At 35.2% G+C, this 27661-nt stretch overlaps 2 protein-coding genes across 9 annotated transcripts in view; one reads left to right on the top strand and one right to left on the bottom strand.

Annotated features, from left to right (window-relative positions):
* The window catches only part of LOC137245273 (uncharacterized), a 59685-nt gene that overhangs the window by 3689 nt on the left and 28335 nt on the right, over window positions 1-27661 (bottom strand). The gene's annotated exons all lie outside the window — the stretch shown is intronic.
* The window catches only part of LOC137245275 (uncharacterized), a 78784-nt gene that overhangs the window by 36415 nt on the left and 14708 nt on the right, over window positions 1-27661 (top strand). The window contains exons 1-3 of one of the 8 annotated variants that reach the window (XM_067775653.1): window positions 19825-19841; window positions 22013-22237; window positions 22318-22423. The exons of 4 other annotated variants lie outside the window; for them this stretch is intronic. In XM_067775653.1, coding sequence (XP_067631754.1) covers window positions 22160-22237; window positions 22318-22423 — 184 coding nt within the window. In that variant the 5' untranslated portion in view covers window positions 19825-19841; window positions 22013-22159. Of the gene's footprint in view, window positions 1-8242; window positions 8284-8376; window positions 8681-19824; window positions 19842-21801; window positions 22238-22317; window positions 22424-27661 lie in introns of those variants that run through there. 3 more of the 8 variants (XM_067775652.1, XM_067775650.1, XM_067775651.1) reach the window with 3 other exon arrangements.

The following is a 27661-nucleotide window of genomic DNA, read 5'->3' as shown; positions in this document are numbered from 1 at the left end:
GGAATTTTGCAATGGTTTTGTTTGAAGTTTGAAGCTTTTAAATAAAAGTATGGCGTTCTTCGAACAAAATCTGAAATACGGTGTTTTTAAACATTTTTTCGGAGATAAGGCGTTTTTTATTCGGCAGCCAAGTTAAAATTATATTGTGGCGAATATTAGCAGTTCTATACATAACTATGATGCTACTAAATAAATGCACAACAACAATAAAGCGAACCGCCACACTTGTGTACATGAACACGTCAAAGTAAACCATTTACACACGTACTTAGAAGTCGACGAAGAATATCTCACATACACATATGTAGTCATCACCTAAGAGCAGAAGTTGTTACTCACACATACATGTATATAGCTAAATAACCAAGTATGAGATACAACTGTTCCAACTCTTCGTGAAAAGTCTAGACCTCAGGAGAAATAGGTGAACGGGGCTAGCTTGGAGTATAAAAGCTGCGCGATGCAAGTGATAATCAGTCAGTTTGATTTTAAACACGCTAGTAGTGAAGTATAGTTGTGAAGTACTACTCCCAAAGTAGTCTAAATAAAGACAATTTTGCAATACTGAATATTTGAGTTATTTATTCAACAGTTCAGCGATTCGAACGTTAGCAGGTGTATAATTATCAAGAACTCCACAAAATTCGTTACAATATGGTACTCGGCAGTCGATATACATATGTATGAAGCTCTCACAGTAATTTTTTTAATAAGCCAATGGATTTCGGGTGGATATTTGAAATAAGTTTGATTTGACTTGAAAAAAGTTTAATTTGATTTGAAAAAAGTTTTATTTGAAATGGGAAAAGTTTTATTTGATTTAAAAAAAAAGCTTAATTTGACTTGAAAAACGTTTCATTTGATTTGAAAAAAGTTTCATTTGGCTTGAAAAAAGTTTTTTTTAAGTGAAGAAAGTATTTGGATTTGAAAAAATTTGTACTTGACTTAAAAAAGGTTTCATTTGCCCTGAAAATGCCTTGTAAGCAATACTATTAAGTTTGTTCAAATATTAAAAGAAGTTGACCTCTAACTCCACTATAAAAAAAGAAAGAACAGATTGGGGCATATCACCAGCCACACAAATGGGATTTTTCATACTGCATATCTCGGAAAGTATTCATCATTGATTGGTAGTTACATAAGAATTGGGAACCGTAGAGGGACTGAGAGTGTGAGTGGTAGTGGAATAGAATGAGGCTGCAACGGAGGGTGAAGTCGGAAGGAAGGAAAAACGAGAGAATGAAGGCCAGTGTGAAAAATGTGTATATACTTGAATGTTAATTTCGTGCACAACACAGTCTGACATGTTTACTATCATAAAAAAGTTAACATTTTGCACAAGCTAATTATATATGTATGTTTGTACCATTTCTTTGAAATAAGTTACCCGGAAAATGTTCGGAATTCCTTTGTTTTAATACAAGTAAAAACAGCTACTTGTATACTAACATTGTTTTGGAATCTAATGAGAAGAATAATTTGTGCAATAACAAAAATAATTATCTTTCAATTTGCGTCGTGATTCTTTTAATTTTTTTTACAAACTGGCGGGACTGTACTAACATATTTTATGCCGACTTCGAACGGCATCTGCAAGGCAGATCAATTTTCACTCGGAAACTTTTCATATCAGAAATACACTCGGAGTCAAGTTGCCAAAGCAATGCCGAGGGGCATTGAACTTTTTTTGAAAAAACTTGTTTCCAAATTTTCGCTTTGCCCGGGACTTAAATCCAGGACCTTGGGTGTAGTAGGCAGGCGCCATGCAAAAGAAATGGTTAAATCAATAGCTTGGATTCGAAGAAAGCGAGGAAATTGGATAGCAAGAGGAAGAGTGAGAGGGATTGGAAAGAGAAAAGGAAGAAGGAATTTTGAGTTGTTGGAACTTGGGATATTACAACGAAAGAAAACAGCAGTAAAAATAAGCCTTATATTTCTCGCGAATGGGGTCTGCAAAACAATTTTTCTAAAAGTGTACATACTTTATAGATTCCTCGCGAATGGGGTCTGGAAAACAATTTTTCTGAAAGTGTACTTTATAGATTACTATCGAGATTGATTGTCCCAAAATGGTGTATCTGTTTAAAAAATATATAATGTAACGAATATAGGGAAATTCCGCTTATTTGAAACCTTCTGCAAACGTTCGAATCGCTAAATTGTCGAACGAATAAATAACTCCAATATTCAGTAATGCAAAATGGTCTTTATTAGACTACTTTGAGAGTACTTCACAATAACACTTATACTTCACAACTAATTGCGTGTTTAAATCAAACTGATTAGTTATGCGCTGCTTTTATACTCTTTGTATATTTGTAGGTTATGTTTATCTTATAGCCATATGCAGGTGTATGAGTGAGTACTACTTCGGCTGATGATTACATGTGTTTGTGAGTATCTCTTCGTTGCCTTGTATGTATGTGTGTAAATGATGATTGATTTGTTTACGTACACAAGAGTGGCAGCTTGCTTTATTGTTGTTGTGCCTTTATTTACTAACAGCTAGAGCTGGATTCGATTCGATTTTTTGGAGAATCGATTTTTTCGATTCGATTCTCAAAATAAATCGATTTAATCGATTAAATCGCGCTGAAAATAGTTGATTGCTGCTCAATTATTTACCAAGGTTGTACCGTTAAAAAATCTCGCCAGTTTCTTTCTCGTTTCGTTGACTGAGGCTCTTTGGCAACATCAAGGAGTATCACAGGATTATTCACTTGTTCCTCCCATCGGAGTGAGATTGATAGTGTATTCGATACGTAAATATCATGCTTTCTGTGTTTTTTCAAGAGAAAAGTCATGCCGATGAATTATGGTCATCTCCGTCGAACCAGCCGATAGGTCTTGTTATGGGAATTCATGAAAAAGTTTCGGCACAGCAGGTGTTCATATCGGCATCCATATGGAAACAGACGAAGGGGAAACCTCCGCCAAGAAGACTTGTTCTCCCTTGGTACCCGCAATTGGTGTCAGTTATGTTGAAGCCGGGATAGCTAGGCTGACTTGCGCAACTGCAATGCCAAAATCTCCTAGGCGGCTAAGCGCCAATTGTTAGTGATGTTAAATTTTTTCATATTTCTCCTTTTACTCATAGCCACCATCATAATGGCGTATAGTCATAGTTCATGGTCGAGCTTTTTGAAAATTAAAACACTATTTTATTTGGTCTGTGAATATGCGCCAATAAAGCTAAATTTATAAAAAATTACAACAAATATATTTTCTGCACGTTTTTATTAATAAATATGAAATAGGCACAGTTGCGAAAGATGATCAAAATTTCAAAGGCTAAAAAAATCGAACGATTCTAAAAAGAAAATCGATTCTTCATTTCTTAAAAAAAGATCGATTAAATCGATGAAAAATCGAATCGAAATCCAGCTCTACTAACAGCTTGGTGATGCTAAAATTCGCCACAATATTATATATATCACAACGCTGACTTCTTAGTATCAGCGCCTTCAAATTCGCGCTATCATACACATCTAGTTACGCGTGAGGCCGAGCTTCGAGGGATTTTGGTAGCTGAAATCGATTTTCTTTTTCTTCATATAAAAATAAAGCATACAAATAATATTATTAATTAAAATACGAAAAGACTTTCACTTGTTCGTCATATGAAACTACAAAAGGATTGTATAATTTTGCCTCAAGCTTTGCATCATTTCAGTTTACAAAATGGCTACCAGAAGCACACCTCAGAGCGGCGTGCTTTTGCCGTTTCTTTGGATACTGATATTTAATGAAATTCTAGAAATCGTAAGGGCGAAAGGAACGAGGGTAGTCGCATACGCCGTCGACTCAGTGATTGTGATCACAGTCAAATTCCTGCCAACGATTAGGAAGCTTATGCAGACTGGGCTGGGGGACCTTACCCTGTTCACAAGAAAAACGAAAATATCCTCCTTTAACTTGCTAAATATCTCTGCATGATACTCGACTCTAAATTAAACTGAAACACGAGTCTTGAGGCGAGATCAAAAAAAGCTCTGGCAGCATACTACATCTGCAAAAAGGCTTTGGGAAGGAACTATGGATCACCCATGGCATGTACAACACTGTCATATGTCATACTAACGTATGAAACTCTGGTCAGGTGGAAGGCGCTAGATAAAACGATCAATCAACATACGATTGGGAAAGTGCAAGAGTTAGCATGTGTGGGTATGTTAGGTGCAGTTAGCTACAGCACACATGAGAAAGGGTTAATGTAATTTCTCCCGAAGTAAATCCAACCTGTGAAAATAAACCGAATACTGGCACGCGAATTTTAACGGACTCACAACTCACATAACGTCCGACACCGACCATATGACGGCGATTTTTGGCTTCCAGATACAGAACATAAGACATCCTACAAGGGAGGAATGGGCCTTCGACATTGGCATTACAATCTACACAGAGGGCACGAAGGTAAAAAAGGCAACTTGAGCTGGAACGTACTTAAAGCATCTGCAGGTAAATCAATCGTACCGACTTCGTGACTCATGCAGTGTCTTCCAGGCGGAAGGTCTATGCCATATAAAGTTAGTACGGTCCCTGGCATCAATGTAACGATCTTTATCAACAGCCAGGGTGCTTTAAAGGTAAGGAAATAGAACGTGATAAAGTCGGATATTTTACGAAAATATCGAGCCGCGCTGGCGTCCATAAAGCACCTAAATATCCACGTTGAATTCTTTATAGCCATGTTCAGATAGAAAAGCAACTATCTTCCTTATCAAGCTAAACAAATCTGCAGTAAGAATACTTACGGGTGTCATGACAGATCATTTCCCTGTTGCACCAATGCTCCGACGGTGGTGCATGCTAACAAGCTCCTTCTGCAGGAGCTGTCAAAATGACATTTCTGCCGAAGTCTAGGACTTCAAACAAGACGACTTAGATTACTAGGCGCACGGTTTTTCTAAAATCACTTATTGTGTTTTGGTAAGGAAGTCCTCAGTTCAAAATGTTGTCAAAAGAATAACTCTATTCCACTGCCCTTTTTAAAAATTTCACTCTACGAAGAAAAGAGGGAGGCACTTAAAACCTAAAACTCAAAGCTATAAACGTTCGCCCCCAACTGAATAAATACAATACATAAGACTACCGGCCTTCAGTGCCCCCCCCCCCCTCCGCTTTACCCTAAATCGAAGAGCAATCAAATTAAAATATCAAAATAATAATACAATAACAACATATTGGCGACGAGGGCCAAAATCTCAGAGATATAGCGATAAATATCATTCAATTAAGAAAAAAAAACATTAAAGTAATTAAATAAAAATGTGCACAAGAAGCTGCTCGCTTCCCGCCCCTACTTCCTACAACCCTTAGATAGATAAAAACCAAATTTTTAATTTCTCACAACCTTTCTATTGTATAAACGGCAGCGATGGTAAATAAGAAGGTAGTTTGCTTCCTCACATCTTATATCCTAAGTTCGAGTATCGGCAAAAGTAACATGAAAATACTTTAGAAAAAAGTTTCTTCTACTTTGGTTTGGCATCTAAGTACTTCGAGCGTATTTCTACCATGTACAGCTTTTAGTAAAAATTCATTTTCCCTCGCAGGTGCCGTTCAGAGTCGGCAAAAAATATATATAAGACCTTTTCCGCTAGTTGAAAGAGAACCTCGGCCTAAATATCGTGGTGTGTCGCGATAGGTGTTCGATAATACATATATCGAACATATACATATACAAATGTATTCGCATATAAAGGGGTATACAAAATCCAATTGCCGTTTTCGACACTTCTTCTTAGTATGAAAAAACTAAAAAAGTTAGGAAAGGTGATGCCAAACTTTAACAAAATTAAATATTATTGACTCTGTAATTAAGTAATCTTCCAAAAGAGTAAATTTTATAGATCTCCGAATTTGGGTATTTATGTATGTGTGAAAAAACAAGAATGCGAACACCAAGTTTTATGAAAATATTTTATTAAACAAGGACAAGAATCAGGAATTGAGACAATTTCGTACATTTTTTATTTAATAATTTGGGAAAAATTTTCCATTTTCTTTCGTTCATATCTTGTGCTGAATTTTGTCATGATAAGGCAGAGGGCAAGTGGCCAGCGGAGTCCCAAAGACTTCACTGATAGAAACGGTCAATTCACCAGTACCTGTCCGGGTCAAGATATCAGCCCGACAGTTGCCAGGAATATCCTTATGGCCTGACATTCAGACACATTTTATAAATAGATAGTTAGATCGCGGCTGTCGTGGTGTGATGGTAGCGTGTTCCGCCATCCACACCGAAGATTCTGGGTTAACACCCCGGGCAAAGCAACTTTTAAATTTTAGAACCAAGTTTTTTCAATTAGAAGAAAATTTTTCTAAGCGGAGTCGCACATTGGGGACGAACTTTTCAAAACCACCTACATATCACAAATATTAACCGATTTTAATCATTTTTGTACAGAAATTTTTGTAATTGAATTCAGAAGAGACTCACATCGCCCGATTTTTTAAATTAATTTAAAAAAAATTTATAAAAAAAAAACAATTTTGCAAAATGTTTTTTAGAAAATTGTTTAAACAAATTAATTTTGCAAAACGAATGTCAATTAGCAATACCTACTATCTCTTAAAGTGTATATCATTCTCTTAAGTATTGAGCAAAATTTGTATGTCACGGAAGTGATACATAAATACGTATTATAATATAAAGTCCTGCAAAGAATAGGCTATTTTGCAACAAATTGTTTAATAAACAAATTAATTTGAAGAATCAAGCGATGTGAGTCTCTTCAGAATTCCATTACGAAAATTTCTGTGTAAACATTGTTGCAATCGGTTGATTTTTTGAACCTGTAAGTGGTTTTGAATGAAATTAGTGCTTAATCCCCAATGGAAGTCGCCCCTTGGCAGTGTTTGCAAAGCACTCCGAGTGTATTTCTGCCATGAAAAGCTCTCAGTGAAAACTCATCATGCATTGCAGATGCCGTTCGGAATCGGCATAAAACAAGTAGATCCCGTCCCGCCAATTTGTAGGAAAAATCAAGATGAGCACGATGCAAATTGGAAGAGAAGCTCGCGCCTTAAATTTTTGTTTTTTAGTTAGATGCAATCACTCATAATCCTCGACCTCACTGGTGCAGAGCTTGACGCTTTAATAAAATTCTTCGAGACTTTCTATCTCTAACGAAGTAAACAACTGATAAATTGTACGAGCCGGACCCGTGCGCATCTTGCGCAACCAATTTAAAAGTATCTTATCAAATATCAACAGAAATCAGCTGTTCTCTCAATCAACTAAAACTTACAGCTTACAGCTTGCGTTGCCATCTGGCATATGGGAGCAACTGCCGGTAATGCAGTGCAAATATTCACAACAGTGCCATAGTACAAATAGATTTCTTTGTTTGCTCACAATCGTTTATTTTTAACAAATTATTTTAATAAAATATAGCTAAACAAAAGCACTACGACCAAAATTGCCCAAAGCTCGCTAATAGCCCGAATATCCATCTTTACAATTGTAAGATGGTAACTATGAACAAATAGCGAATTGTATTATATTAGGTACTAGATTAAGAAATGTACGATATTGAAGATTAAGGCAACTCTGTAAAAGGAGAATACAAAAGAAGAAGAAGTTGGTCGACTTCCGGGTGAAAAAATATAGATTGATTGTGGACTACGAAAAGTGTGTTTTATTAACTCAATTGCATCTCCGCTAAAATAAGTAAATATATTGGTCAAGTTTTACACAATCAAAACTTGATTTATAGATTTGGATTCCAAATAAGAGCGAAAAAGGGACCCGTATACAAAAAAAGCAATTAGAAATAATATATATGATTATACGACCTATTTGCCTCGGCAAGATTCACGAAATTTTTAGCGCTCACAAAAGTGCAATGGTTTTTGAAATAAATAAAAATATGCAAAAATGTTTTTTTTAGTTGAGATCTCATAATCTGTTTAATTGTCAGGTACGGCGACCGACAACTGACAATGGATTTACCTTCATTCTTGTATCATGCATTTAACTGAAAAAATTTTAAATATCTAAAACCCAAATTTCTCGAAAAATAACAAAACAATGCAAATTTCTCCATCACCCTGTATGCGGCGATATAAAATAAACAGATTACAAATATACATGCAAACCTTTTACCGTCACTTGACTAAAAAATTCAGCACGTTACTTATATTGTATAGAACCGTCTAGCGCTCTCTATTTAAAATAGATAAATTCTACCTAAAATTTTCGTTGTCTGGAATCTCATGCGGCACACAACTGAATTTATCGCAAATGATAGTAATTTGAATTGAGCGCTCAGCTAGGTGAGCTGTGAGACAAAATTTTATTTCATTTTCAAACACTATTGAATTGAATTGAAACGAAATGTTTATTCAAATTATTTTGATCTAAACTAGAAATAAAAACAAAACAAAAAAGAAGCAAGAAGCAATAAAAAGCTGCCGGAAATCGCAAAGAAATAATTAGTGACAAAGTAGAGCAAGATGTCCTCCGAAATGCAAAATGTTTTGGTGTACTTAACGGCATTTTTTATGGTTTTCCTATCATTTGTGATATTCAGTTTGTGTTTGCGTGTTTTACTCTGGATTTATATGCAATATTACAATCGACAACATGCCCGTCGTTCCTCCGATCGTCCGAATGATGTTAGCGATATGACACATTTACCAGGCCATCGCTGTACGATGCATTTAGGAAGTGGTAAGTGAAGAAAACTTTAATTAATTAAAAGTAATTTTGCAGTACATGCCCTGCAGAAAACCAGTGTAAATGTATATAGTTAGTGTAAGGGAGAGACGTGCTGTGTCGAGGTTTTGAGTATCCAAATCTGAAAAAAATTCTTGCTTTTCAAACGGCTACATCGACTCAACCCTCGTGATGTGGTGGTAGAGTGCTCCGCCTACCACACCGAAGATCCTGAGTTCAAGTCTCCCCTCGGCAGTAGTTTGGCAAACACAGTGTATTTCTGCCATAAAAAAGCTTTTCAGTGAAGGTCGGCCTTGCAGCTGCCGTTTGGAGTATGTACGCCCCGCCGGCCTCGTAGAATCTCGGCCTAAATCTTTCCTTTAAATCGCGCGAAGTATATAATTTTATACTCAGCGTGCTTTGCACACAGAGGAAAAAAAATCAAAATCATCAGTCTCGAAAACAATTTGATTGAGCCATGTCCGTCCGTCCATCCGTCCGTCCGTCCGTCTGTCCGTTAACACGATAACTGGAGTAAATATTGAGATATCTTCACCAAATTTGGTAGACTACTTATCAGGACCCAGAATAGATTGGTACTGAAAATGAGCGAAATCGTTGATAACCACGCCCACTTTTTTTTATAAATAACCTGATTATTTAGTAAATAATATACCTAGAATGTTAAAATTTGACGGGTGGACTGATATTGAGACTCTTGATAAAAATAAAAAAAAAGAAATTTAAAATGGGCGTGGTACCGCCCCTCTTATGACTAAGCAATTTTGTATGTTTCGGGAACCATAACTCGAAGAAAAATTAATGGATCGTAATAAAATTGGGTACACCAATTTCCCCTATAGCAGGAAATGTTTCTAAAAAAATGGACGAGATCGGTTAAAGACCACGCCCACTTTTATATAAAAGATTTTTAAAAGGGTAGTAGATGAAAATAATAAGCTATAAAAAAAAAAAATAAATGTAAGGCGCGATAACCTCCGAAGAGATCTAAGGCCGAGCTTCTCTTCCAATTTGAGTCGTGCTCCTATTGATTTTCCCTACAAATCGGCCGGACGGGACCTACATGTTTTATGCCGACTCCGAACGGCATCTCATATGGAGTTTCCACTGAGAGCTTTTCATGGCAGAAATACACCCTGAGCGCTTGCCAAACACTGCCGAGGGGCGACCCCGCTTAGAAAAATTTTCTTCTAATTGAAAAACCTTATTTCTAAAATTTTGATGTTGCTTTGCCCGGGGTGTGAACCCAGAGCATACGGTGTGGTAGGCGGAGCACGCTACCATCACACCACGGTGGCCGCCAATAATAAGCTATATCTTATCGAAAAAGAGCTTTGTATCAATAGAATTTAACTTTTTAAATTGAATTATAACATTAAATTGGAAAACATTAAATTTTTGAAAATGGGCGTGGCACCGCCCCTTTTATGACTGAACAATTTTCTATGTTTCTGGAGCCATAACTCGAAGAAAAATTAACGGATTGTAATAAAATTGGGTACACAAATTTTCCTTATAGCAGAAAATATTTCTAGTAAAAATGGACGGGATCGGTTAAAGACCACGGCAACTTAAATATATAACAAATTTAAAAGGGTCGTAGACTAGAATAATAAGCTATAACTTAGCAAAAAATAGTTTTGAATCAATAATATTTCACCTATCAAGTTTTATTGTAAGAGGAAATGGGGAGATATTTTTTTTAACGGGCGGTGCCACGTGTTATGTAGAAAAGTAATTTATCTGAAATGAAATGTGCAATTGAAGTTCACGCTGAGTATATAATGTTCGGTTACACCCGAACTTAGACACCTTTACTTGTTTCAAATCGACTCAACTCGCTCTAATAATTTCTGTGTGCTTGTCGTGTGGCCGTCCACTTAGAGACTCGGCCTTGATCTCACAGGCATAAAGCGTTAAGTTTTTATAACTTGAATAATTATAACTTTAATTGGATAACGGTCGTGACATATTATGTTCTTCCTTATATTAAAATTACCGTCCCCCTGTCCGTCTGTAAAAACGATAGCTTGTGTAAACATTTGGATATCTTCTACAAAATTTTTTAGACTGCCTTATCTGGACTCAGAATAGATTGGAATTGAAAATAAGTGAAATCGAACGATAACCACCGCCACTTTTTCGATATCGAAAATTTCGAAAATGCAACAGTTCATTACCAAGGATTGATAGTCATGAAACTTGTTATGTGGGTTAATTTACGACAAGAAATGGGAGGTTGTTCAAATTTTTGAAAATGGGACGTGGCAGCGCCAACATTTAGAAGAAAAAAACTTAAAATAAGTCCTCTATAGATGGGAGCAAACGCTAGGTATATAACGTTCGGTTTCACCCGAGCTTATATTTTCTTACTTGTTATTATTATATTTATCTTCTGGAACTCATAACTAAAATAATAAACTAATTAGGATCTTAATTGGATTATCATCTATCTCGGTCGCCCTATCTCAAAATTTGCTTGGGGAACGCCCTATAGCAGAACTTGTTTCAAAAACGTCCGATCCCAGAATTTGAATAAGGAACGCCCTATCTAAGAATTTATTTCAAAATAAAATAAATAATTTAATTTTAAAAAGATAAAGGTTTGAACACCGCAATAATATCAACAACTTGGTGATATGTACCTCTAAAAGGAGATTTAATTTGTTATAAGGTTATACACCTTTCGTCGATTTTCCCCAAAAAGAAGCGATAAAATGCGAAAAATAGTAGCAAAGTGCCCTATAGCGAAATGTTTGACTTTTCCATATTGCAAATTCAATTTTTAAATAGCCCAAAATATTTTCTAACAAAAATAATAATAAAAATTTCTACAAAAAAATATTTTCTAACGAAATTAGGGAGGCTCGAAATTCATTTCGGACCTATGGTCCCATGGGCAATATTACTCAGTATGACCCATAGATAAAGAAACTGGATGTGCCTTTTCAACAATAAATTTGACCCACCCTAATGTACATATTAGTCCGGTACTGAGTTAGGTAACCTGACAGTATGCATAATTTCAAAAATCAAGACTTTTGAGTTACCTCCCTTTAGATCTGGGTATGCGATATTATGTTTATCTGTATATATTTTCTCTAATGACGTTCGATGCTTGGCTACTGTCTGTTTAGCGAATGTTAAACAAAAAATGAGTTCATAACGGTATATTTTAACACAAGTTGCGCATTGTTTGCTGTGTAACAACAATAGAGAAAATGTCAACAACAGCCACTACATTAAGTTTACATTTATCTTAGCCGATTTTAGAACTAAACGAAAAAAGTCGGCAAGAGCGGGAACATCGGCACGTGTGCTAAGCGATTTCTGATCTCCTTGTCACACTTGAAAATTGTATGAAGATAATTTTAAATTCCTGAGAAACAGAGCATTATATAGATCATTAAATATTTCAAATGTAGCCTCAAATATTCCCTATCACAGAACTTGTTTCTAGAATGAAATCGAACCGAAAATCACGCTTGCCAACAATAAAGTTCACACTCTATAAGTCTCTCAACTTATTAGTTCTGATGTAGGGTTCGAGAATATTGACGGTGTCGAGAAGAGATGAGGTGGCCCTTGGAGTATGCGAGAGAAAGTTTTACGGAATATTTATGGTTCTGTCTGTGTTGCCAACGTGATGATAAACATGATCGTTGAAGTTTTCGAGGGACATTTTCTACGGAAGATTTTAGGTTCCGTTCCTGATGACAACGATGTGCATCAAAGGAGGTTTATTGATGAGCTGTTGGATTTTTCAGATATGAACATAAAGCAGCGAGTTACGAGAATGAAAGAAGACACTGCACCTCGGAACGTGTTAATAACGGCACTCGCCGTTGGAAGTATATATCTGGGTTGACCTGCACAGACATATACATGAAGACTTAATCGCACTTGGTTCTTCCAACAACCAAAACTGCCAAGGCGGTTAACCGCTTGTTTGTGATGATGATGGGCTCATACAGGTCGAGGTCGTTTGGAAGCAGTGATGAACCCCCCAACCGATTTTCAACATCGGCATAACCCTCTCATTCGAGGCGGAATAATTTGGCGAGCAATTCAGAACTATCTCCGGATAGTTTTGGAGTTCTTTTGATTGAGTTTTTCGCGATTATTTAGTGATAAGGGGACTGCGATTGAATGATCCCAAATAGGGACAAGTTCAGAATTATCTCCATTTTGGGAGTATTTTTGAATCGCCTTGGGACTAAAAACAAAAATTAATAAATGCAAGTCGTGATAACCACCGAAGAGATTTCGGCACGAGCTTCTCTTCCAATTTGCGTCGTGCTGCTTATAATTTTTCCTACGAATTGGCAGGACGCGACCTACATGTTTATGGCGACTCCGAGCCAGATGCATTTTCACTGAGAAGCTTTTCATGACAGCAATACACTCGGAGTGTTTGCTCAATCATTGCCTAGGGACGACCCTTCTTAGAAAAACCTTTAACTAATTTAAACAACTTTTTATATCCAAATTTTCGATGTAGCCTTGCCCGGAATTTGAACCCAGGACCTTTATCGTAGTAGGAGGAGCCCGCTTCCACCACATCACGGCGGCTGTGGTGGGACTATACCATTCAAGGATGATTTCCTGAACATTTTGCAATGCTTTCGGACCTATATCAGAACAAATTAACGCCGTGGTTTGGAGGTTGCGTACTCGCCTACGCTATGTCAATACAAACTAGTCGATGCAAGCTGCTTAGTTTTTATACTCAGCGCGCTTTGCACACAAAGTATATTAACTTTGATTGGATAACGGTTGGTTGTACCGGTATAAAGGAATCGAGATAGATATAGACTTCCGTCCGTCTGTCCGTTAACACGATAACTTGAGTAAATATTGAGATATCTTCACCAAATTTGGTACACGAGCTTATAGAGAGATTGGTATTGAAAATGAGCGAAATCGGATGATAACCACGCCCACTTTTTATATATATAACATTTTGCAAAAAACTAAACCTGATTATTTAGTAAATATACACCTAGAATGTTGAAATTTGACATGTGGACTTATATTGAGACTCTTGATAAAAAATTGGAAAAAATGTGATAAAATCAATTTTACAAATATTATTAATCAAAAATCGTTAAACCTATCGTAACCAAATTCGGCAGAGAGATTGCCTTTACTATAACGAATGCTTTGAAGAAAAATTAACAAAATCGGTTAAGGTCCACGCCCACTTTTATATAAAAGATTTTTAAAGGGGTCGTGGACGAATAAAATAAGCTATATATTTTGCAAAAAGAGCTTTATATCAATGGTATTTCATTTCCCAAGTGGATTTATGACAATACATAGGAAAAACTTCAAATTTTACAAATTGGGCGTGGCACCGCCCCTTTTATGACTAAGCAATTTTCTATGTTTCGGGAGCCATAACTCGAAGAAAAATTAACGAATCGTAATGAAATTGTGTACACATATTTTCCTTATAACAGAAAATAGTTCTAGTAAAAATGGACGTGATCGGCTAAAAACCACGGCAACTTAGATATAGAACAAGTTTAAAAGGGTCGTAGACTAAAATAAAAAGCTATAACTTAGCAAAAAATAGTTTTGAATCAATGATATTTCACTTACCAACTTTTATTGTAAGAGGAAATGGCGAGATAGTTTTTTTAACGGGCGGTGCCACGTGTTATGTATAAAAGTAATTTATCTGAAATGAAATGTCCAAGTGAAGCTCACGCTGAGTATATAATGCTCGGTTACACCCGAACTTAGACACCTTTTCTTGTTTTTTATTGCTCTTGTTTGCCTACCAATCTAAGGAAGCATTGGTATTAAAAGTGCAGTAAACCATTTTGGGAGATATTCCCCATGTTTTGCCATAGAGTCGAGTGCAGGCGAGGACAGCTCTTGTTGCTTTGTTTAAGGTAGCATCTAGATGAGCATTCGAAGTGAAAGTTGAAAACCGGCCTTTGGTGCCACTTAAGGATGGTTTTGCCATCGAAAGTTTTCTTCTTGTATTTGAAATCCATTGGATTTCAGATACTAGATGAGATGGCTAAGGTCCACCATAGAGAAGAGAGTGGGTCCTAGTGGGCATTATAGACTCAGTTAACCCTAACAGCTTAAAACTGATTTTTCTTCTCTTTAGCATGGATAGCTTCCAGAGAATGATCATTGGGATAACATGTAGTGCTGCCAATCATAGCTTGTACGATAGCTTGTTGTGCTGTCTTATCGAAAACCTCTGAGATGTCAATATACATATATATTAGCCGTGTTTTTTTACATCTATAGACGTTTACGCTTAAACTTTATATGGACTGCTAAGCGTCAAACTTTAAATACACCTCTGAAATTGCTGCACATAAAATTTGTACTACTAAATTTAAATACGCATTATACTCAGATGTAACTGAAATGTCTATGTTTCACCTGTACACTAATTCTATGTATCACAGGGCGTGTCCACTATTCATCGCAACTGATTCAGCTATATGTTATACATAGACATACAACAGAGGGTTGTGTCTCCGCTTTTCGTTACACCCTGTGCTGTAGCTAGTTGTTTAACCACTGCCGCTAGATCGGTCTCCTAAGCAATATCTAAGCGAGGATAGGCGTTTTTTTCGCGCAAACGTAAACGTGTATGCGTGTAAAAAAACTATTTTTACTCCAAAGGCTTTTACATTTTTTTGTTGGGCTATGAATAACAGTCTTCGTGGATTTACTTGACTGATAGGCAACCTGAGTTCTATACAGAGGTCGACCTCTCTAATATGCTGTTTCAAAATTTTCTACATACCCTCTAAGAGCGATGAGCTCAGGATAACTGGTCGATATGTCGAGTGCAGTTGTTCGCCTTAATGTGTTGCTTAGGAGCATCACTAACATACATTAGCGTGCTTCACTAACATGCAGACATACTTCAGTTGGAAAGTTTTATGCACTGTCATACGAATCGGTTTTTTTGTGTATACTAAAAATATTTACTTAGTAAACAGTTAAGTACTTAATGTATGGATTTGTGTTTATTCCCAAAAAAAACAAAGTATCAACTAAGATATCTCACGAGTATTTACTTGCTAGTAAGCTTTTGTCATTTAGCACAACGCAGATTCAATGGTCATATTCGTAATAACTTAGCTTAATCTTATCAGTTTAATTACATCGCTTGAAAAGTGTGATAGGGCCATAGTTGGGGGTAGTGCACTAAATTTTGATTGCATTACACTTTCATTAACATTATATTGTAACAAGTAAGGAAGGCTAAGTTCGGGTGTAACCGAACATTACATACTCAGTTGAGAGCTATGGAGACAAAATAAGGAAAATCACCATGTAGGAAAATGAACCTAGGGTAACCCTGGAATGTGGTTGTATGACATGTGTATCAAATGGAAGGTATTAAAGAGTATTTTAAGAGAGAGTAGGTCATAGTTCTATGGATGGACGCCATTTAGGGATATCGCCATAAAGGTGGACTAGGGCTGACTCTAGAATGTGTTTGTACGATATGGGTATCAAACGAAAGGTGATAATGAGTATTTTAAAAGGGAATGGGCTTTAGTTCTATAGGTGAACGCCTTTTCAAGAAATCGCCATAAAGGTGGACCAGGGGTGACTCTAGAATATGTTTGTACGATATGGGTATCAAATGAAAGCTGTTAATGAATATTTTGAAAAGCAGTGATCCTTAGTTCCATAGGTGGACGCCGTTTCGAGATATCGCCATAAAGGTGCACCAGGGGTGTCTCTAGTTTTACGATATGGGAATCAAATGAAAGGTGTTACTGAGCATTTTAAGAGGGAGTGGGCATTAGGTCTATAGGTGCACGCCTTTTCGAAATGTCGCCATTAGGGTGGGCCAGGGGTGACTCTAGAATGTGTTTGTATGATATGGGTATCAAATGAAAGATGGTAATGAGTATTTTAAAAGGGAGTAATCCTTAGTTCTATAGGTGGACGCCTTTTCGAGATATCGCCATAAAGGTGGACCAATGGTGACTCTAGAATGTTTGTACGATATGGGTATCAAACGAAAGGTGCTACTGAGCATTTTAAGAGGAAGTGGGCATGAGGTCTATAGGTGGACGCCTTTTCGAGGTATCGTAATTAGGGTGGGCCAGGGGTGACTCTAGAATGTGTTTGTACGATATGGGTATCAAACGAAAGGTGTTACTGATCATTTTAAGATGGAGTGGGCATTAGGTCTATAGGTGGACGCCTTTTCGAGATATCGCCATTAGGGTGAGCCAGGGGTGACTCTAGAATGTTTGTACGATATGGGTATCAAACGAAAGGTGTTACTGAGCATTTTAAGAGGGAGTGGGCATTAGGTCTATAGGTGGACGCCTTTTCGAGATATCGCCAATACGGTGGGAAAGGGGTGACTCTAGAATGTTTTTGTACGATATGGGTATCAAATGAAAGGTGGTAATGAGTATTTTAAAAGGGAGTAATCCTTAGTTCTATAGGTGGACGCCTTTTCGAGATATCGCCATAAAGGTGGACCAAGGGGTGACTCTAGAATGTTTGTACGATATGGATATCAAACGAAAGGTGTTACTGAGCATTTTAAGAGGGAGTGGGCATTAGGTCTATAGGTGGACGCCTTTTCGAGATATCGCCATTAGGGTGGGCCAGGGGTGACTCTAGAATGTTTGTACGATATGGGTATCAAACGAAAGGTGCTACTGAGCATTTTAAGAGGGAGTGGGCATTAGGTCTATAGGTGGACGCCTTTTCGAGATATCGCCATTAGGGTGGGCCAGGGTGACTCTAGAATGTGTTTGTACGATATGGGTATCAAATGAAAGGTGGTAATGAGTATTTTAAAAGGGAGTAATCCTTAGTTCTATAGGTGGACGCCTTTTCGAGATATCGCCATTAAGGTGGACCAAGGGTGACTCTACAATGTTTGTACGATATGGGTATCAAACGAAAGGTGTTACTGAGCATTTTAAGAGGGAGTGGGCATTAGGTCTATATGTGGACGCCTTTTCGAGATATCGCCATTAGGGTGGGCCAGGGGTGACTCTAGAATGTTTGTACGATATGGGTATCAAACGAAAGGTGTTACTGAGCATTTTAAGAGGGAGTGGGCATTAGGTCTATAGGTGGACGCCTTTTCGAGATATCGCCATTAGGGTGGGCCAGGGGTGACTCTAGAATGTTTGTACGATATGGGTATCAAACGAAAGGTGTTACTGAGCATTTTAAGAGGGAGTGGACATTAGGTATATAGGTGGTCGCCTTTTCGAGATATCGCCATTAGGGTGGGCCAGGGGTGACTCTAGAACGTTTGTACGATATGGGTATCAAACGAAAGGTGTTACTGAGCATTTTAAGAGGGAGTGGGCATTAGGTCTATAGGTGGACGCCTTTTCGAGATATCGCCATTAGGGTGGGTCAGGGTGATTCTAGAATGTGTTTGTACGATATGGATATCAAATTAAAAGTATTAATGAGGGTTTTAAAAGCGAGTGGCCCTTAGATGTATATGTGAAGGCGTTCTCGCGATATCGACCAAAATGTGGACCAGGTGATCCAGAAAATCATCTGTCGGGTACTGCTAATTTATTTATATATGCAATACCACTAACAGTATTCCTGCCAAGATTCCAAGGGCTGTTGATTTCGCCTTGTAGAACTTTTTCATTTTCTTCTACTTAATATGGTAGGTGTCACACCCATTTTACAAAGTTTTTTCCAAAGTTATATTTTGCGTCAATAAACCAATCCAGTTACCATGTTTCATCCCTTTTTTCGTAGTTGGTATAGAATTATGGCATTTTTTTCATTTTTCGTAATTTTCGATATCGATAAAGTGGGCGTGGTTATGGTCGGATGTCGGCCATTTTTTATACCAAGATAAAGTGAGTTCAGATAAGTACGTGGGCAAAGTTTAGTAAAGATATATCGGTTTTTGCTCAAGTTATTGTGTTAACGGCCGAGCGGAAGGACAGACGGTGGACTGTGTATAAAAACTGGGCGTGGCTTCCACCGATTTCGCCCATTTTCACAGAGAACAGTTACCGTCACAGAATCTATGCTCCTACCAAATTTGAGAAGGATTGGTAAATTTTTGTTCGACTTATGGCATTAAAAGTATTCTAGACAAACTAAATGAAAATGGGCGGAGCCACTCCCATTTTGAAATTTTCTTTTATTTTTGGATTTTGCTGCATCATATCATTACTGGAGTTGAATTTTGACTTAATTTACTTATATACAGTAAAGATATTAACTTTTTTGTTAAAATTTGAATTTAAAAAAAATTTTTTTTAAAAAGTGGGCGTGTTCTTCATCCAATTTTGCTAATTTTTATTTAGCACATATATAGTAATAGTAGTAACGTTCCTGCCAAATTTCATCATGATATCTTCAACGACTGCCAAATTACAGCTTGCAAAACTTTTAAATTACCTTCTTGTAAAAGTGGGCGGTGCCACACCCATTGTCCAAAATCTTACTAGTTTTCTATTCTGCGTCATAACGTTAACCTATCTACCAAGTTTCATCGCTTTAACCGCCTTTGGCAATGAATTATCGCATTTTTTCGGTTTTTCGAAATTTTCGATATCGAAAAAGTGGGCGTGGTTATAGTCCGATATCGTTCATTTTAAATAGCGATCTGAGATGAGTGCTCAGGAACCTACATACCAAATTTCATCAAGATACCTCAAAATTTACTCAAGTTATCGTGTTAACGGACGGACGGACGGACGGACGGACGGACGGACGGACGGACGGACATGGCTCAATCAAATTTTTTTTCGATCCTGATTATTTTGATATATGGAAGTCTATATCTATCTCGATTCCTTTATATATGTACAACCAACCGTTATCCAATCAAACTTAATATACTCTGTGAGCTCTGCTCAACTGAGTATAAAAATTGTAGTGCGCATTTTTTTTATCACAATATAGTGATAGTTGCCTTTCTCCACTACTGATAAAAAAATTTAATAGTCATTTTATTTTTAAACGGTTTTATTTAGCTTGACTTGACAGGCTGGCTGGCACGAATTTTGTAATTGAAATTTAAGTAACTTGCCTATAAGCTACAAGCTTGAAACGTGGAATATAGTACAGAACCCGATGACAATGCAATAATAAGAAAAAAACTCCGATATGTGGCGCATGGATCGAAATATTTCAAAAAATCGCATTTGTGGTACGATTTGGTTCATATTTGGAACACATAATACATACATGAATAGAAAGCGAGATATGAAAAAAATCGCCGCCAGGTGCCGCAAGGATTGAGATATTCAAAAAAATTGTATTTGTGGTCCGATTTCGCTCATATTTGGAACACATAATACATACAAGAATATAAAGAGACCTATGAAAAAATCGCCGCTAGGTGGCGCAAGGATCGATATATTCAAAAAAAATCGTATTTGTGCTCTGATTAGGCTCATATTTGGAACACATATTACATACATGAATAGAAAGCGACATATGAAAAAAATCGCCGCCAGGTGGCGCACGGATTGAGATATTAAAAATACTCGTATTTGTGGTCCGATTTAGCTCATATTTGGAACAAATATTACATACAGTCCGGTAGAAGTGACATCAAAATATTTTGGAGTTAGAGGAGGGACAAGCATACGTGGGGCAGAGTCGAGTATAGTCTTTGGAAGGATTATGTATTGAAGACTTAGATTGTAACAAATTGTCAGGAAAGAGTGCTTGTAGTAATGAGTCTAAATGAACTAAAAGAATGAGAAATAAATGGCATTTAAATAGACTAAAAACTTGAAAAAAAAAATAATAAAAAAAATGTTTAAGTTAAACGGTTTTATTGAAAACAATACTTACATGAAGTAATAAAAATACTAAAAGCTAGAAAAAATTAGGTAGGTCCTAGGTACTAGTTATCACACTCCGCATCAATCTAGGGTGTTGATCAGACAATTAAATACAAGCGTTGGACGCGTAAATATCTATTGATAGTCATAAGTAAGACCAACTGAACCTTAATATGATCATGATGATACGCCTCACATTTTTAGAAATTTCACGCGCCCAACGCTTTTATTTGTCTGATCAACGCACTAGATTGATGAGGATTGTGATGACTAGTGCCTAGGACCTACCTAATTATTTTCTAGCCACCGTGGTGTGATGGTAGCGTGCTCCGCCTACCACATCGTATGCCCTGGGTTCACAACCCGGGCAAAGCAACATCAAAATTTTAGAGATAAGGTTTTTCAATTAGAAGAAAATATTTCTAAGTGGGGTCGCCCCTCGGCAGTGTTTGGCAAGCGCTCCGGGTGTATTTCTTCTATTAGAAGCTCTCAGTGAAAACTCATCTGCCTTGCAGATGCCGTTCGGAGTCGGCATAAAACATGTAGGTCCCGTCCGGCCAATTTGTAGAGAAAATCGAGAGGAGCACGGCGGAAATTGGAAGAGAAGCTCGGCCTTGGGTCTCTTCGGCGGTTATCGCGCTTTACATTTTTTTAACGAATAGTTTGCCAGATTCATATTTATCGTTTGAGTGAATTGTTTTTCCATACGTGAACAAATTATTTCATTGGTGAACAAATTTTCAGCTTCACTATCACTTTAGCTGAGTGAGGCTACAACAACATAGAGGCTAATATTTTTTGCATTACTACTCTACCAAAGAGTATATATTTGTCAAGAGGCGTCACTCGATACTTTTGTTGTTGCCAAAGCAAATTACTCGATGTTTTCTCAAGGTAGTCGTTGGTTTTTTTTATCAGATGTATTTATAAAAACGCTTTCTATACATTTTCGTGGGGTATTTGTGTTTATTTTACTGATTGTATTAAATTAATTAATTAATTCTCTTTCCAAAAATCGTAATTATGCAAAGTCACTTTACCGCATAACTATATAGGATTCAATTAAAAAAAAACTAAACAAAACTTCCTTGAGAATCACATTCGACATGACAGGGTTGCTTTGGCAACAACAAAGTATCGAGTGACGCCTCTTGACAAATATATACTCTTTGACTCTACTGTGAGTGAAGGCTGATGCATTAATGCACTACCCCCATCTGTGGATAAAACTGTTCTTCACATATCTTTGTCCTTATATTTCTGGCTAAAGCTAGAGAGATTTCATGGTTGCTCGTGCAAACGTGCGACTTTGTTTTTTTAGTACGGGAATCTCACTCGGTACGGAGAAACTATTCAATTTTATAATTAGTTACTAAATTTGCATACAAAATCAGGAGTAGAAACTCTTTTTTATAAATTTTAGGAAATAAGTTCATGTATTAGTTAAATGAGAAGAAGATTCATGAAATAGGAATAAAGTTTTTTATTTAAATTTAAATTGTATACTAATTTTTTTATTATTATTAAGCGAACGATTTAGCGCGCACGTACGACAAATACAACATTCAAATAGTAGATAATACAAAATAATAATAAATAATTCAAGTGCTGTGCTATTGATAATACGAATAATACTTTTTGTTAAACAAAAACAAAAAAAAAGTTCAACACGACAATGGATATATTTGTGGCATATATCTTTACATTTTGTATTATTTTCATACTTATGCCGTTTATGTACTATTTACTACGGGTAACTCAACAGTTTATATTTATATTTTATATTAAATTGAATTGCTTTGACCACTACTTATATATGTACATAAAATATAGTTTACATTATGGATAGCATTGGATTTATGTGGCTGCAGCAGTTCTTATAATGAATATCATCAACAAAATGAAGAAAGTCGTCGTACAACATTTGCACAAATTTATGGTACGTTTTCTGTTTATGTTTTGAAATGTGAAATGTATAAGATTTTGCACAGCACTGTTATAATAGCACACAGTGGCGGTCATTTGAGTTGACTTGTTTTCTTCAGGGACCCAAACTGTTATTCCTTTTATAATAAAAGTCCTTCCGAAAAAATTATTCCCGGACTTTTAATCTTTTTGTTCGAAAAGAATAATTGATTCCGCACTTTTATTTTATAAGTCCGAAAATAAAAGTTCAAATCGGACGTTTATTTTTTAACGCCCTGTAGCTATGGAACATCCCATTCAAATCAACATGAATTCATACAAAATCCATCCTGTTTCAATTAAAGCGGTGTATCAATTGTCGAATCGAATTGTATGGCGAAAGAAGAGGTGCAAGCTTACTATGGAAAAGTATAAGTATACTACTATGGGAATTGATTTTAGTATTTCTGACAAATTTTTGGTTTAAGAAACAAACACTTTCAAATAACCTTAAAGGTTTAAAATCTTGACATCGAGAAGAATCTATTGGTAAAAAAGTTTCATTTGGATGAGCCATTCCATAGTTATAGAGCCAGACTATTATTTGATCTTAAAAAATGAGAATCCGAATTTAACTTTTATTTTCAGAATTATAAAACAAAAGTCTAGCTTTTAATTTTATTTGTGGATTTTTTAAAAACTCCGAAACATAAAAAGGATGCGATTCGTCATGAAAATGCTATGAGTATCACCGGGATCCCAAAAATTTTCACCTATGACACTTTTTTGACCCGTACTTTTTCGACTAAAAAAAAAAAACTATTATTAAAATGGGTCCCTGGTTTTCTTATAAAACTTACCAAATTATTTGCAAGTTTTATTTTATGAGTTAAATATCAACTTATTTATAAATAAATCAAATTTTCTCAAGAATCATGAAGAATGGGTATATGAGATTTCTGAAAAACTATCGAATGAGTGAAAACTGTGTAAAACCTGCAAATGTTATTGGGATCATGTGTTTTATTTTAGTCATATTAGTACTTTAATATTGATTATCTACTCAAGCTCTTATTTTGCTAGTAAGTACTTCATGAAGTAATATTTTGCGAGTTTTTGAAAAGTAATCACCCGTAGATGCTCAAGATATGCTCAGAGAAAATAAAATTGAGTACTGCAATTTTCATTGTAAGAAAAAAGTTGGTAAAATCAACCGAATTACGACATTTCTGTAAATTTTTATCCATCACAAATAACTTTTGAATCAACTACATACAAGTATTTGATTCTGAATTGACCGTTTCCACTGTTAAATCAACAAAAAAAAGTTCATGAAATGAAAGCCACAGCCACAGAAAAACATTTTTTTCTAAAGATATAATGTTGCATTTTCTAGGCCTTCAAGCCGCCTAGCTGTGAAATTAACAGATGCCCGTCAACATTAGAATAAAAGTGAAAGCTGTTGATATGGCAAATATGTCTGTGGCACCCTGGTCATAGGAACATAGTAGTAAGCACCGTTAGCGTATGTTTCTCTTTAAAATTAGCTGATGTATTTGCATAATATTGAAAGTTGTTCGCTGGCGAAATTACCATCGAAATCAGTTCTTTTAACAGTAAAATTAGTTAGATTGTAGAAAGAAGGGGCTTTACAGCTCCGGCCATTAAAAATAATTAAATATTCGGCGTTCGTTTTTTAAAGCCTCAAAATTTTTTCTGCCCGCTTAAAAAATTTCAATTGGAAAATAACAAAAAACTTAGACCGCGTTTACATATGCCTTAATCTACAATAAATCGTCAATAGATAGTCTACGAGTTTACATATATTTCATCCCTCGGAAACTAGATTATTTTCTGTCAAATTATTATGTTTCTCTTTTATTTTGTGCTTCCAATTAGAGATTACACTCTAGAAGTTTTTCTGTGAAAAAAGTCCGCATCTCTAAGGCTTGTTGATAATTAGCAATTATCGAAGGGATCAATTTATATGGGAAATCTAGTTATATAATTAGCGATTAGGAGTTAAGTACGAAAATGAAGATAATCTCGTTATATGTAATCTAGGTCTAAGCGAGCTGTTTAATTTGTTTTTGCGTTTCAATAGAATTTTTTTAAGCGAGTAGAAAACATTTTGAAGCCTTAGAAATAAACCCCATTAGGCCTACTTGCAGAATGGAAAGTTATATTTTTAACTCAGAATTAACCTGATAAGAGGGATTAAACTCACATTTTCGAAAAAATTTTCATATCTTATCTTAATCTTATCATATCTTATCTTCCTCTGAGGAGATTTTAGGGCAAGTTTTTCTTTCAAATTGCGTCGTGCTCTTTTTTAATTTTTTCTACGAATTAGCGGGATGGCACCTACATGTTTTATGCCGACTCCGAACGGCGTTTGCAAGGAAGATGAGTTTTGACTAAGAAGCTTTTCCGGGCAGAAATACACTCGGAGTGTTTGCAAGATCACTGCCGAGCGGCAACCCCGCTTAGAAAACCTTTTTTTTTTGCAATTGAAACAAATTTTTGACGTTGCTTTGTCCGGGGCTTGAACCCAGGACCTTCGCTGTGGTGGGCGGAGCACGATACCACCACACCACGGTGGCCGCCAAATTAACACCGAGTTAAAAAGATAATTTGACGTTTGCAAGTGGGTTATTTTTATACATATAGCAGCAATAGCTAGATTATATGTTAGCAAAAATTGATTGTTATTTTATCGATTGGTAATTGTAGAGTTATCTACTTATAACAAATATACTTGTTATATTTTAAATTTATTCTTATTATATTAGTTATTTTTTTATTATCAAAAAAATGAAAATATTTTAGTCATCAAAAATATCTTTTAAAGTAAATAAAGTTTAAATAAATTATTGAAAATAAATAGTTTTATCTAAACTATATTGGCGATCCTACCAACGGACCTAAAATTATTTGAACGTGCATACTTGTAGAACGAATTTGGACTTAAATTAACTGTAAAAACATATAAAAGAATTTTGACTAAAATAAAGACTATTATTTACAAAATAGTTTATTTGCAAAATTTTCGATCCAACATCAATAAATTAGTGAACAAATATTAAACAATTATAAAATTAAAATCTCTACTATTACAATACAATATCTATCAATAATTCATGATAAGATACATTGCCTGAATCGCTTCAACTTCAAAAGGACTGTGCTAGTGATTTGGTGTTTGCTAAGAATCAACTAACTAAAATACCAGCATTTGTGTCTCTATTTACACGCCTTACTTTGCTGAATTTGTCATCCAATCAACTTTCTGATCTGCCGAAAGAATTGGGTGTCTGAATACGTTACGGGAGTTGAAAATATACAATAATCGTTTTGATCACATACAAAGCTGCCTCGATGAAACAAAAAAATCTTGAAATCCTATTAGCCAGTGATAATCGTATCAATCATATAGATACTTAAATCAAAAATTAAATATATATATATATGTTTGGCATTACGAATTTACCATTTCTTTTAGTCTACGACCACATTTATTTTTTAATTGTCACTAATATTCTACTAAACTAGTCATATAACATACAGCAATTTGTTTTTGAAAATTCAACTTTATTAAAATTTAAAAAATATCAAAATAAATGTAACACATAAAATTAATAGTATCAGTGTAATGAATGACCTGACTATTTGGTGAACTATATTGTTCAAAGTTTTATATTTTTCGACAACTAATATTTATATTTTATTTTTAAAGGTTTGTTTCTTCAATCTTTTGTTATATTATGAAACAAAAATTTTATCTAAACAAAATAATTCCATTTATAATACTAATGTTACATTACTTAAAAATGTATTTTAATTGGTTTAAAACAATAGTCAATTTATTATTTATATTAATTATGTACACTCTTTCTCCAGTTTATAATCAAAAATATATATCATTAACACATTTAAGAAATTTTGCAACAGACATACAAACTTCACAATACAAGTAAATTCATATTTAACAAACCTCATTTTCAATTCAAAAAAACAAAAAAAAAGAGCAAAGAAATAAATTTAAATTTTTAAACTCAAACTAATTACTATAATCTATTTTAAAAAATCACAAAAGATTTCTTAAAATAATTCTTATTGACATATATCAATTCTTTCATATTGAAATTAAAATCATATGACAATTTCATATCACCCTCAAACGAATTAAGGAATCAACTTTTCATTCCTTATCAACAACTTGGACATACATTATGCAGAGTACAATTATATATTGAACATACATTCTGCATAATACAAGTTTTTAATTTTTGAGTAATTGTGCAAACAAAGTAGCCATCTACTATAATTCAACCTCATTCTAGGTTCATGAAAAACATAATTATAATTGACAATATTTAACAAACAGCTATTAAGTTATTTTTAACCTCAACAACATAACAATAACACAACCAAATATTAATATACATAAAATATTAATACAATAACTAAACATAACAAATAAAATAAGCTATCAAGTACATCGAATCATCAAAAGATTGAGTACTTACATCAATACCAACATAAACTTTTTACGCAATCAACACAAAATTATTAACATTTAAAAAATTTCGTTTCACTGGAGGGGGAGTATATGTAGAGTTATCTACTTATAACAAATATACTTGTTATATTTTAAATTTATTCTTATTATATTAGTTATTTTTTTATTATCAAAAAAATGAAAATATTTTAGTCATCAAAAATATCTTTTAAAGTAAATAAAGTTTAAATAAATTATTGAAAATAAATAGTTTTATCTAAACTATAGTAATATAGCGATGGTGAATGTCGCTATAAAAGTTACAGAATTCTAGTACTGGTAGAAATATTTCATCTTGTGATTTTGTTATCCATATTACACTAATACTTACAAACTAGATGTACATGAATTCATAATAAGCAAATTTTAGTCAGTGTATTCTAGTAACCCATTTATGTATATATGTATGGGATTCTACAGTCAATATGACTAGTGGGCACATATGTCGGCCAGTGTGACTGATCGACATATGTGTCGGTCAATGTGAGGGGTTCACAAATGTAAACAAACTCATACGGTACTCATTACAGGTATTGTTCTTCAAGTATCGGATACCCGATATCAAAAGACTCGATACTAAAAGTATCGGTACTAAAATTATAATACAAAAGACTGGTTCAGTAATGCAGTACAATAGTTGCACCTTAAAATAGGGGAATGTGAAGTTCCAATTGAAAGTTGGGGTTTACTCCCTAATTCTTAAGTGAATGT

This window comes from Eurosta solidaginis, chromosome 3, assembly GCF_040869045.1.
Source record: "Eurosta solidaginis isolate ZX-2024a chromosome 3, ASM4086904v1, whole genome shotgun sequence".
Taxonomy (NCBI): Eukaryota; Metazoa; Arthropoda; class Insecta; order Diptera; family Tephritidae; genus Eurosta; species Eurosta solidaginis.
The sequence above is the reverse complement of the archived record's forward strand: the minus strand, read 5'-3'. Positions and strand labels throughout refer to the sequence as shown.